Source organism: Antrostomus carolinensis, unplaced genomic scaffold (genome assembly GCF_000700745.2).
Source record: "Antrostomus carolinensis isolate BGI_N321 unplaced genomic scaffold, ASM70074v2 scaffold29152, whole genome shotgun sequence".
NCBI lineage: Eukaryota > Metazoa > Chordata > Aves > Caprimulgiformes > Caprimulgidae > Antrostomus > Antrostomus carolinensis.
Genome location: NW_010302065.1, coordinates 4003 through 16683, shown reverse-complemented (window position 1 = coordinate 16683; position 12681 = coordinate 4003). Strand labels below are relative to the sequence as shown.

The window sequence follows — 12681 nt, the reverse complement described above, 5'->3', positions numbered from 1 at the left end:
TGCTAAGTGATACCTACCTCTCCAGCCTTCCCTATTTTCGAGGAAAAGCTGGAAATACAAACTTATCAAAAACTGCTTGGTTTGAAATTATAATTTTATAACCAGTCTGACTTGGGGTCTGGTTTTTTAACTGGAGCTTTAGTCTGGGTTTGCCAATATTAGTTGCAAGTATTTTCCTAAGTGCCGCTGTTTCCTGTGGTTCTTTTGTTGAAAACAAACCTGATGCTCTACAGCCAAATCTGTCTTTTAGTTTCTCCTGGCTTAAGAAAGAGAAGGGGAGGTGCTCAAAGATCTGGTTTAGTAGTGGACAGGTACAGTTGGACTCAATGATCTCAAAGGTCTTTTCCAACCAAACGATTCTATGATTCTATGGTTATTTCCAAGTGTGAAAGGCATTTCTTCTCTTTAGGCAGAAAGGGTGAGGGGAAGTCATAATACTAAAATTTTGAAGTTATTTGAGGAAAATTTTTTCCTCTCCCAAAGGAAAAAAAAAGTAATCTTTTAGATCAGAAAAAAAAACCCCAAAGAAATAGGAGATCTAGGGCTGCAGAGGACTTCTTGGCCTGGCAGTGTTGCTATAGGAAGGTGGGGTGGCACAAGGGGCAATGGGTGTGAGCTGGAACACAGGAGGTTCCACTTAAACTTGAGAAGAAACTTCTTTCCAGTGAGGGTGCCAGAGCCCTGGGACAGGCTGCCCAGGGAGGGTGTGGAGTCTCCTTCTCTGGAGACATTCAAGACCCGCCTGGACGCCTTCCTGTGTGATCTCATTTAGGTTCCTGCTCCAGCAGGGGGGTTGGACTGGATGATCTTTCGAGGTCACTTCCAATCTCTGACATCCTGTGATTCTGTGAGCTGTCTCTTGCCATTGTAGCCCAGTTTTCATGCTCCTTGGCTAAGGTCTGGCGTTCAGGGCAGCCTGACCTGCCAGATGTATCTGCTCGTGTTTCTTCCCTACCTGCCCTTTCTGTGTAAGACCAACACTTGCCCACCTGGCTCCCGCTGCGCGACCACCTACCTCTGTAGGAGAACCACTCCATCCAATGCTTGAAGTCTCGGAGGTTGCAGTCGCATTCCCAGGGGTTATCCCCAACTTGGAGTTGCTGTAGGCTGGTGAGAGGTTCGAAGGTCACCCTGTCCAGGCTCTGCAAGCGGTTGGACCTGAGAGAGAGGGAACGGAGAGCAGGCAGGTCGTCAAAGATGCCCGAGGGTATCTGGGCCAGGCCGTTGATGGAGAGATCCAGCTGGCGCAGCAGGGCCGTGTGCTGTAGCAGGTCCTTGTCCAAGGCCCGGATGCTGTTGTTCCTCAACTGAAGCTCTGTGAGGTTCCCCAGGTCACTGAAGATGTTCTGAGGGAGCTGGTCTAAGAAGTTGTTGGATAGATCCAGCCTCTGTAGCGCGGAGAGGTTGGAAAACACTGCTCCCGGCAGGATGCTGAGTTTGTTGTTGAGAAAGAGGAAGGTCCTGGTGTTTGTGGGGATGTCTGAGGGGATGGAAGAGAGGCCCAAGCCACTACAGTCCACTTCCAGGTTGCCACTGTTACACTTGCAGGAGGAAGGACAAGCAAAGAAGGACTCGGCAGCGCATAGAGACAGCCAACAGCCAAGCACTGGTGGGTGAAAAGCAGAGAGAGAACACACGTGTTAGAGCAGTTAGAGCTTTCCCACCCATCGCCACCTGGAACACAGCTACAGCTACAATATCACCCTCACAGAGGAGCCTTTCACCCTGCAGTGTCATGAGCTTCCTCACCCTGGCAGCATGTTTCCTCTTAGTCTTTTTGGGGTTTTTTTTTTCGTTTGGTTGGTTGGTTGGTTTTTTGGGGTTTTTTTTTAATGAGCAAGCAAGTAAATATCCTCCCAGTTTCACAGGGAAGTAAGAACAGTGCATCCCAGAGGATTTTGCTGTTATATATTAGAGCACTGGAAGCTGTTGGAGGAGAACAGAGCAGAGAGCAGTGGGAGATGTCACCTCTGATAAAGAACAGCTCTTTCTAAACAGTCAGGGTTGAGAGAGGAGGGACTGGCATCTATTTAAGAAACTCTGGGGTTTTGGGTTGGTTTGGTTTTGTTTGTTTTTTTTTTCAGAAATAGACATGTTAATGAAAAGCTTCTAAGAAAAATGAAAACAAAACAACCCACATCTCAGTTGTGCTCCTGCAGTTTGAATCCTAATCTTTGTGACAGATCAGTCTCAGGTCTAAGCTAGCCTCTAAAATCAGGGCATCATTTATGTTCCATACCCAAAGTGTGTTGCCTTGTGGCAAGAGAGTTTTTTTATGAATTACGAAGGGATGACCAAGAAAGCTGTTTAAAAGTAACAAGGAGACCCTAAACCACTGGACACCTGGTACTTATCAAAATAGTTTCTGAATCCCACAGCAAGAGCCCCACAAATATTTCCTCTGACCAAAACTGCCCATAGCAATGGAGATGAGGGAAAAAAAATTGCAGGTTGGTAGTTGAAGAAAAGGGTGTTAGGAGGTGTCTCCTGCAGTGTCTCAAAGGTAAGGTTGGACAACCCACAAAACAGCATTTTTTAGAGCTGTTGTGGGCCACCATTCCAGACATGGGTCCAGATCCTGTCAGTAGTGTCAGGGCACTGGCTACCAACCCTCCCTGGGAGCCAGCAGCTTTTAAAACTCTCATTTCTGTGACAAAGAAGCATCAGCAACAGGCAAGGAAGCTTTGTGCCTCCTGTCATTAGAGGAGTGGGAGTTATGTTTAAGCAGACTATGTAAAACATTTGCATCCTTCATCTTAATTCCTTTTGTGGAACTGAGATTAGTTTCTTCAATGTGGGAAGCAAATTCAGCTCCCTCGCTGATTTTTAAGGTGACAAGTTTGAGCATTTGACTAAAACAGAAGCAGGTTTGTCTGTACATCATGCCCTGTCCCTTCCATTTCTCACTTTTCTTCAGAGAAGGCAGTCACTTGGGGTTGGTAGAGTCTTTTTAGGGGTGAATGGTAGCTAAAATAGATGCATTTTTTTCTCACTGTTCTTTCCTGGACTGGAAACCAGATTCTTCTCTCCTGTTTGGTTGGTTTTTGGTTTGGTTTTTTATTCCCAAAGAACCAACAAGCAGGTGTTTTGTTTCTTAACCCCAAGGGAATAGTGAAAGGACTGTCATAGGAGAGGGAGCTGGTGGAAACCCATGCTATGGAGAAGCTCTGCCTGGAGGAGTTCTGCAGTCAGCCATGCTTTTCCTCTCTTCCCTCCTGCTACTCTGTCTAGAGTTTAGTCTGCCCCATAGCCCATTTTTTCACGTAGACTTAGTTTCTGTCAGTGATGCTGCCTTCATACTCAAACCCTGTCATCCTGTGTCAGGTCTTTTTGTGTTCCCAGTGATCCTTGTGAGAACTGGCAGATTTTTGGACTGGTAGCCTAAGGAGACTCTACAGCCTGGATCCTAAGGTATATGACTATATTAAGGACCAAGGGATAAGTGTTCAGAGAGTCTCTGCCCTTTTTTATTTCATCCATCTTTCATAATTGCTTCAGTAATTTTTTCTGTCATACAGTTTTGAGATCTTGGGCGTACATCAACCCAGGCCTATCTGTGTGCTCTTCTAATGATAATTATGGATCCTTATGTGGAATAGAAGAGAAATCTTTCCCCCAAGTACCTCTGTGCTTTCTTGTCATGCAAAGGTCGGGGTCAACAGCAGAGATTGCCATGAAAGCAGATCATAGCCTGTGGATTGGGGTAGTGCAGGTACTATCTGTCCATTCATTTAATGATATTTAATTCCATTCAGAATTCATTGTGCTCTTGTTGTAGGGAGAGAATTAAAAGAATAGGAGCTAGATTGGGGAAGGGAGAGAGAGCCATGAGTCGCTCAAGTGACCGCATCTTTTCCTAGATGCTTAATAAAAGTAGAGTATTAATAATAGATTGACAGGTGTGATGATGAGATAACACTTGACTGCTTTGTACACCGAGAAAGACAAGAGCAGACCATGTGTAATGCTATACCGGTGGCATTCTGTTCAGGGCTTATCTCTCAATATGCCTGCCTGCCAGCCACCAGCCCTGACTGGGCAGCTGTGGGGTTCCACCAGTATGTATGCTGGCAGTGGCTGGTAGGAACAGTCTCAGGCAGTTGGCTGTGGTTATGTTCAGGAGCTGGATTTATGCCAAGTTTCTGCAGCCATGTAGGATGTGCCAAAAATGTCATGTTGTTACCCATATATTGCTTTGTGCTCTTGGAAATATTTTACTAAAATCATAGAGAGGAGAAGGTCTGATTTCATTTTCAGTCCCTACAACAGGTGCACCCACTAGGATGTGAGCTGAGACCAAGGAATTCATCGCACAGTTCTACAGGGAAGAGAGGCGGGGAAGCAATAGATAAAATTTGAAGCTGTCTTCCAGCCCTACAGAAGGATGAGTAGAACGTGGTTTTGTGTTAGGGGAAGATGAAGTTACTTTGTGGGGTGTCTGGTGACTAGTAGGTGGCAGAAAGCTGATCCAGGTATATCAGATTAAGTCAAGACTCAGTAGCATTCATTATAAATAATTTATACAGCATTCTAGTTTGTGAGGGTGGATTACAAAGATGCCTGTTTTCTGGAGGAGGAAATAATTCCCCCAGCTTCTTACAGTGGCAGCCCCAAATTTGATCAAGGGGCAGGAACAAGGGAAACCACAGATGTGCCTGGCTGCCTGGGCATGCAGTAGTGATGGACACTCTCCAAGTGCTCCCTTTCCTCTGCTGTGATCCCCAGATGCTTCTCTGACGTGCAGGTACGTTCCCTGAAGCCCCACAGCACCCTAGCAGTCTCTGCAGTCTCCACTCTGCACTCAGGGATGCTGGAGCAGATGCCACAGTCCACTGGGAAGATGCACAGGCTGAACTTTTGCAATTTAATTTAAAAGAGCTCTTCTTTGTTTACTCCTTGATTTTCACTACATGTGGCAGTGCCCAGTAGGAGAATTCTGCATTTGCATCCTGCCTTCCCTTCTAAAAATCTGTCATGACTTCTGCCATGAAGAGCTGGGAGCCTTGCTCAGCAGCCTACACGTAAACCTCTACCACAGAGAGGAGCCTGCAGCTTGCAGGGTGCCGATCTGAGAAGTGTTTGGGGTGGATCTTTGTTCAGTGATATCTGTCTCACTGTTTTTAACCTGCCAGGCCCACTGGAATTCAGAAGCAATCAACACTTGCTGTCCCACTTTAAGCCCATCTTCAGCTGTAGAGTCTCGCTCTCTCTCCCAGCTAGCCTGGCCTCTAAAGGAATCAGGAATTAGTTCAAACATCTCCATTCTTAGCTGTCCCTCTCCCCTATTCTTAACCCTGATGTGACCTATTTTCTTTCCACTCCCTTGACAAACAGGATCATCATGCTTAGTACCTGAGTAGGCATTACTTACAACAAGCCTCTTGCCACCTCATGAGGAACCTGCTCTTCCACCGGCGGCCAGCAGTTGTAGGCAGCATTGTTGTCTTCTCCAGCGTGTCTTCACATCCACCACCAGCCAGCCTGGCACACAGCCCCAAAGGGAGGAGGAATGACCTTGTAGCCTGCCTGCCAGGTCCTGGAGGGGAGAGCAGAGCAGAGTGGGTGGGATTCAGTTCCCTGGGTGCAGGATGTGGGGCTGGGCTCTGTCTTGTCCTTTTCCCCTCCTCAGCTAGAGTTTTGCCTTTGAGGAATTGTCTCCGTTTTGGAGGAGAGATGGAGGATAATTCAGGAGACGCAGCATGATGAAGGTACAACATTAATTCACTTTGAACCTCGCGGTGCAGAAATAAGGCCTGATTCATTCAAGTGCCAAAGAGACAAACCTGTGCTTGAATCGCCTGCTACGGCAGCTACCTCAGCCTCACACTCAAGGTGAACCTGATGAATTGCTGAGGTGACCCTGCCAGGGCAGCAGACTCCAGCTCATTCCCTCTCAACTGCCACGCAGGCTGGTAGCACCTGTGTGTCCTCTCCCTGACGCACCCGAGGTCTGCCAAGCTGCTTCTCCCCCTCCTGTATTCCCCACCAGCACTTCCTTTCTGTTTTAAGGTAAAATGGATGTGGTGGCTGGAGCTGGGCTGAGCAGAGCACAGCTTCAGCTTTGGGGATTACACACTGCAGCAACGGCAGGAGAAGAAGAACAAACGAGCCTTGGAGAGGAAGGGAGGACCTGGGGCGGAGGAGACTCAGTGGGAGTGTTGAAAAAAAGAGGAATTACATCTTAATTAGAAGAAGGAAAAAATGCTCAGTCTAATTAGAAACCCGAAGACCATAAACTCTCTCCTGGCAATAAGTGACTGACAACAGGTTCCAACTTCCCTCCCTCTTCCCTTTTGGACACAAGGCAAGCAGGAAAAGGGGAAACACCATAGACCCTCCTGTCCTCATGCTTACTCTCTGATGTGCCACCCACAATCACAGCAGCAGTTAGGTGGACACGTTTCAACCAGGGTACAGAAATAAACCATTCTCCATCCCCTTTGAGGGGCTCTGACAACATCCACAGCCGTTATTTTAGCTAGGTGCTGCACTCCCACCGGGACACTCTCCCCACACACGTGCCAGCTGCTCCCCTTCCCCCAGGCTCCTGTGGCTGATTCGTGTTATACAGGAATGTAAACCACCAGGAAACATTTAAATTAGCATCTCGATGAGAAAGATGAGCGGGTTCTAGTGCATTTTGCAAGGCTATTTATATCATTTACCTAAATGCCAGTGCAGAAATAGATGAATACCTCTCACGGCACCGAAACCGATCCAGCCATCACCCACTGCAGCCCCCACTCCCCAAACTGAGCTGCAGCCCCTTCCCTGCAGTCCCTGCTGAAGGAGAAACTGCAACAAATAGCTGTCCCCATTCAGTGCTTGCACTCACCCTGGCTGACAAGGAGACTTTCAGCCTCCCCCATACCAATGTCTCTGTCCTAAATGCCACCACTGAAGCTCCTGTCCCTGGCTGTCAGTATCAAGAAGGAGGATGAAAAGCCACAAGCACTTACCTGGAGGGGCTCAGCCCACAGCCACTTCCACCCGACTTCCTGGGCACTGCCCAATTACAGTGTCTTCCTTCCCTCTCCCTCCTTGACTTTCACTCCCCAGCAGCAAGCTTTCCGTGTGCTCTATTTAACTCCCTACAGCAGAGGAATAAGCGGCAGAGTTAAGCTGACAGCCACAGAGCCTTATCTGCCTGCTGGAGAGCGGGAGTCGATCAGCTCTAAATCCCGTTGCCGAACTATCGCGTCCTTGCTCTCAGCATCAGGGGCTGCCTGCCTGCCTGCCACACTCTGTCCTTCCTTCTTCCTCACCTTCACTCCAGTAACTTTGTCAGGGTTATAGATAGCTCTGTTCCTTGTGCTCTTGCCTTTTGGCTCTGTTTTGTAACACCCCATCTGTATCAGCTGGCTCAGCTCCAAACAGGGGGGCTAAGCTTTTTTTTTTTTTTAAAAAAAAAAAGAAAACAAAAACCAAACAATCCAGCTTCCTTGGGTGCTTCATGACCTGGGTTCCCTCTGCAGTCTCCCCTCAGCCCATTCAGGCCATGGGCTGGTGTCCCTCCCATCCTTCTTGCTGCTCTGAGCAATTCAGCCACACCATCCCCAGGTGACAAGTGGGAGGCTGGAGCAGGACCAGCATCCCCAGGCAGGAGGATGGTGACAGGGACAGGGTTTCTACCCCTGGCTGCTTCTGCTCTGGCAGGGTAAGTCCAACTCTAACACTGGTTTCTGATACCTCACGGGTGCCTCTTCCTCTCAGGCAACGCCAAGGCTCAAGCAGAGAGTGCAGGGTGGGAGGAGCAGCCGTGTATAAATAAGCCCTTTCCCTATGTTTAGAATTTATTACAGTGCATAGTGATTAACACCTGTTCAGGCTCTAATGCCGTCTCCTGCACTGCAACATGCACAAAGATGGAGGTGCCTTGATAAACCCTAGGTTATTTAAAAAGCATCTCGCATCAACACAGCATTCCCCACCCTACAGACAGCAACCACCCTTTGTGCACTCATACCCATGTTTCTAAGCCTTAACAGCAGCTATCTTCATGTGCATGTGCAGATACAGTCAGCAATCTGGTTTACACTGAGAGGAGATCTCATGGGGGTCTAGAACTTCCTCCCAAGGGGAAGAGGAGGGGCAGGTGCTGATCTCTTCTCTCTGGCCACCAACGAATGCCAGGAGCAGAGGAAATGGCAGGAAGATGTGGCAGGGGAGGGTGAGGTTGGCCATGAGGAAAAGGTTCTTGAGGCAGAGGGTGGTGGAGCACTGGAACAGGCTCCCCAGGGAGGTGCTCATGGCACCAAGCTTGACAAGATTCCAGCAGCATTTGGCCACCATGTGCCCTCAGGGACATGGTGTGAATGTTGGGCTTGTCCTGTGCAGGGACAGGAGCTGGACTCCATGATCCTTGTGGGTCCCTTCCAGCTCACAACGTTCTAGGATTTGATGTGTTCACAGAGTTGGGCTTGCACACGTACTGGGGACTTTTCTGTGACCCGTATTTGTCAACAGCCGTGTCTTGCACTAAACCCCGTGCTTCTCCAAGCATAGCATGTGCTCAGGTGGCAGAGCAGTAGATGTGGAATAGGTAGAGGTTCCTGACTGCTGAAGAGAAAGGACCAATGAACTTCTGCATTTATACCTTGAAGTAGTATGTTTATGGAGAAATTTTAATTCCAAGAGTGTGGAAAAACCCAGTTTCTGTCACACATCTATTGCCCGTAAGCACATGAGACCCTTAGTGATGGATATTCTGCATCCAGGAGAGAGCAAAGAGGCAGAGAGGGTTTTTGAGAGTTTCTTTTGTGAAGGTTTCCACTGATTTGTCTTGACTCCTGACTTAATTAGCTGGTTTACTGTGGCCCAAGAAACGCCTTCTGCCCTGCAGAGCACCAGACCAGCTGCACTCACTGCCAGCGCAGCATTGGGAACCCTGTAGTCCTGGGGAAACCAGCACCTACCCACACCCCAAGGCTCTCCAGAGCACCACCAAAGCTGTCTGGCTGCTTTCATCCTGACAGCCAGGGACTTTTTCAGCAGCAAGGACTCTGCCAGACCTAGGAGTACCCCCCATACACTCCCAGCCCTGTGCACATCTGTTCTGAACTAGTGTGGCCTTGCCTGGGTTTGGGGGCTCAAGGCTGGTGGAGCTCTGGATGCTCTGAAGTCACCCAAGGGCTCCACAAACCAGGCATCAGTCTTTCTTCTGGGTTTACTAGATGGTTCCTTCTCCCTGGAGCAACATGTCAGCCAAATACTCTGTGATCCATGGGACACAATGTCCAGAGCTTTCCTACACATGCTTGGAGTTGAATCTCTTTTCTAGATTCTGGAGGAATGAACAGAGTAGCCTGTGGGGCTGGTGATGGCTTTTTCTTCTTGCCATTTGATAGAGGACACAGTAAAAGACAACTTTTTTGGTTTCAGCTCAAAGCAACAGAATGAAATCATCCGTTTCTGGCCCATGGGCTCCAGTGGTCAAAAATACACTGGGCTGAAGTGCCACTTGGACGTTTGGCCTGCTGTCAGACTCTAGAGGACTCTCTAATGAGGATTCCCCTAATTAGCTTGAACAGGGGACTTTACTTCTAGGGAGGATGCTGAGGAGATTGTAATGACTTGGCAGCACTTGCCAGGGCATAAAAGCTACAGCAGGCATTATCACTGTCCTGTGTGTCCCTTCTCCCTTGCCCAGCCACCAGTAGTGTTTGCAGTCTCACTCTAAAGCCTTAGCTTTCAGAAGTCAGGTCCCAAGGAGCACGCTATGAGGGTGGGGAAGGTTTCAGTGGACTGCAGCCACACACTATTTGAGTAACACTTGCCAATTTTGTGACACCTTCTCTTCAAATCTTTCCACCTACTCTATGAATGGCTCTTACCATGGTTGTAGGTGGTGGTATTTTGTATTTAATGACCCGCCCCCAGAAGTGAGGCTGAGGTTAGAGCCAGTAGTGCCTTTGCTCTAGGTAGGTGGATAAAGTTATCCCATTTTCCAGGTGGGGACACTGAAGCTAGAGAGGCAGGTGACTGTGTCACTAGGATGAGCCACTGTCAGAACCAGAACCCAGCGGCCTCTGGCTCTGGTTATCTCTCCTACCCCTTGGATCATGGCTCAGGGATCAGACTCTGTTAACAGCCTGGCTTATGAGCGTTGGCAGGGCACGTGGGTGACCTATATTACAAAAGGGTAGGTAACAGAGGCTGCAACAGATGCCAGCAATAAATTATCAGGAAGTACACACAGACATTCATCCCTCCCTCCCTCCCACTCCCCTTGACAAGTGATGGCAAAGTCCCTTTCCCCTTTCCAAAGCTGAATTGCTTTAGCCTTTAGCAGAAAAGCAGCAAGGTGAGGGAGGGTGTGGAGGACACTTTAAGGAGATTATCTTTTCCCCTCCCCTTTTCTTGTTGCTTTTAGGATTCCTGTTTTACTGTCATCACCCTATAATGGAGGGGGACAGTGGTACCCCAGCATCCAGTCACTACAGCATGTTGTTCTATGTCTGTTCCTTCCTTGGGGGGCAAGAGTGGCTACACAGAGAGCAGGGAGACACATCAGCCATGTGGTCTGGTTACAGCAACTGGAAGTTCATGAAGTAATCTAGCTGATGAGTCCTAGTGGGGAATCACACACCTGGCAGTACCACAGGTGGGTTTAGATGGCGTGGAGGTGATGCCTGTTCTTGGTCTCCCAACAGACCTAGGTCAATCAGGCAAATTATTGACCACAAGAGGTGGTCACGTTATCTCAGCAACAGCTCCCCATTTTTTGTCTATTTAGTGGGGAATCACACACCTGACAGTACCACAGGTGGGTTTAGATGGCATAGAGATGATGCCTGTTCTTGGTCTCCCAACAGACCTAAGTCAGTCGACCACAAGAGGTGATGTTGTCTCAGCAGCAGCTCCTCATTTGTTGTCTATTTGGACTGCAGAAGCACCCAGAGATATCAGCCAAGCTCAGCAGCACTGTAGAAACATCCAGTGTGTGTCACTGCCCCAGAGAGCTTCTAAGCTAAATAGCTGGGGGCTTCATTTCCAGCACTTGCTGATTTATTAACACGTGTGTTCAGGATTCATTAGTGTTATGCTGTCACAATCAATGGAAAGCACATTTTAAATTCACACTAGAAACACTAGCTGCAGAAAAAATGGTGCCACCTGACTTGCAGTGATGGATCACAGCTAAGCAAAACACCTCGTACAGAAAGCTGTAAAGTAAGTAGAAAGCATGCAAAACCTTCTCGGTGTTGTAAGGGACTCTGCCACATTCCTGACTTGGTGTGAATAAAAACCTCAGTCTGTTCTCTGGGATGTGAAGAGGTCAAAAAGCTTCTGATCTTTGAAATGACAATATGTAGGCACCTCTGAAATGCAACTGTGATTGGTGTTAAAAAGTCTTTACTCCCCTAAGCCCCTCCAAGAAAGATCCACTTTATCCCCATTTTATGGAGGGGTGAACTGTGATATTGGTAAAAATGAGTTTGGCTGGCTGAAATTTCATCTGCCCGGCTCTTGATACCTCATCATGAGCCCACACCAGTTCGCTCCTCGGGATTTTTGAAGCTGCCAAGTGCAGTGCTTGCACTGCATCACTCGGCCTTGTAAATGCTCTCCTGTCCTGCAAAGATGATTTGTAGGGTTCATCAAAGTTACACAGAATAAAGGACTTTTGGCCAGGCTTTACCAAGGTTTCCTCACAAGCCTGTGGCAAAATCAGGAGAGAAGCCAATTTTCTTGATTCCTCATCCTGTACCTTAACCAGGATATTTTATTTGCATCCCAAGCCTCCTTGACCAACAAACTGGGAGATGTCACAGGGGCTGGAAATACCAAGGGCATCAGGTCCCATTGAAACTTCTGAGAAAGTGCAGAGCATCCAAAGGGGAGCCAGGGCATGTAGCACTGATGGGAAAGACCCAGACTGTTGTGGAGAATTGGGATTCCTTAGGAGGCTGTGGAAGCAGGTGGGGAAACCGGGATATCCATCATGGGAGTGACAGGAAAGTCCCAGCACAGCGAGAGTGCGGCATATGGAGGAGGCACAGAGCAGCAGCAGGAGGAGAAGAGCTGAGGGGGCAGTTGACAGGAAGAAATCCAGCCATGTGTGTGCCAGCATCTTCTCTGAGTGTTGTGGAACGCGACAGACCACGTGCGTGTTTCCTCCGTGCAAAACCGAGGCAGCTTGAGAAGGGAAGCGGGTGAGGGAGTGGGAGAGGGGCTCAGAGGAGGGACACGTGAGCTGGCTACCCAGTTTCCTTCTCTTTTTTTCTTGCCACAGAGTGATGGTTTTTTGTTCTTCTCACACTGTTGGCAAAAATTGGTAACTGAGTGAGATGTGGAGGGGAGGGGGGGGATGCGGGTTCTACATGAAGACTGAGATAACATTTTCTGATCCAGCCAGGAACAGTTGGCTGTGGGTGGTGGTTTGTCACCAGCCCTGCCAATTCTAATCCAGATCCCAGTTTTTCTCTCAGCTGTGGAATGAAGAGCCTTCTCTACAACTTTTAATTTCCTGCAGGGGTTAATCCCATGGTCAGTAGTAGCTCAGGCCCTTAATCCTGGCACTCAGCCCCTTGACAGAAGGACTGCGGCCACTTCTGACCCAGCAGGTCTGAGGGAGCCATCCTGCTGCTCCCAGCTCCTCCTTTACACCCCAAAAGCATCCTTCAGCTCACTGGCATTTGAAATGCCACTCCCCCATTCCTGCCAAGCCTATTCCGGGGG

At 48.6% G+C, this 12681-nt stretch overlaps 1 protein-coding gene across 3 annotated transcripts in view; it reads right to left on the bottom strand.

Annotated features, from left to right (window-relative positions):
• Positions 1–7213, bottom strand: part of LRTM2 (leucine rich repeat transmembrane protein 2) — a 9295-nt gene extending 2082 nt beyond the window's left edge. The window contains exons 1-4 of one of the 3 annotated variants that reach the window (XM_029083948.1): positions 7176–7213; positions 6960–7094; positions 5372–5536; positions 1016–1606 (exon numbers count right to left, since the gene is read on the bottom strand). In XM_029083948.1, coding sequence (XP_028939781.1) covers positions 1016–1606; positions 5372–5438 — 658 coding nt within the window. In that variant the 5' untranslated portion in view covers positions 5439–5536; positions 6960–7094; positions 7176–7213. Of the gene's footprint in view, positions 1–1015; positions 1611–5371; positions 5540–6959; positions 7095–7175 lie in introns of those variants that run through there. The other 2 variants (XM_010163696.1, XM_029083947.1) reach the window with 2 other exon arrangements.
• Between the last annotated feature and the right edge of the window lie 5468 nt (positions 7214–12681).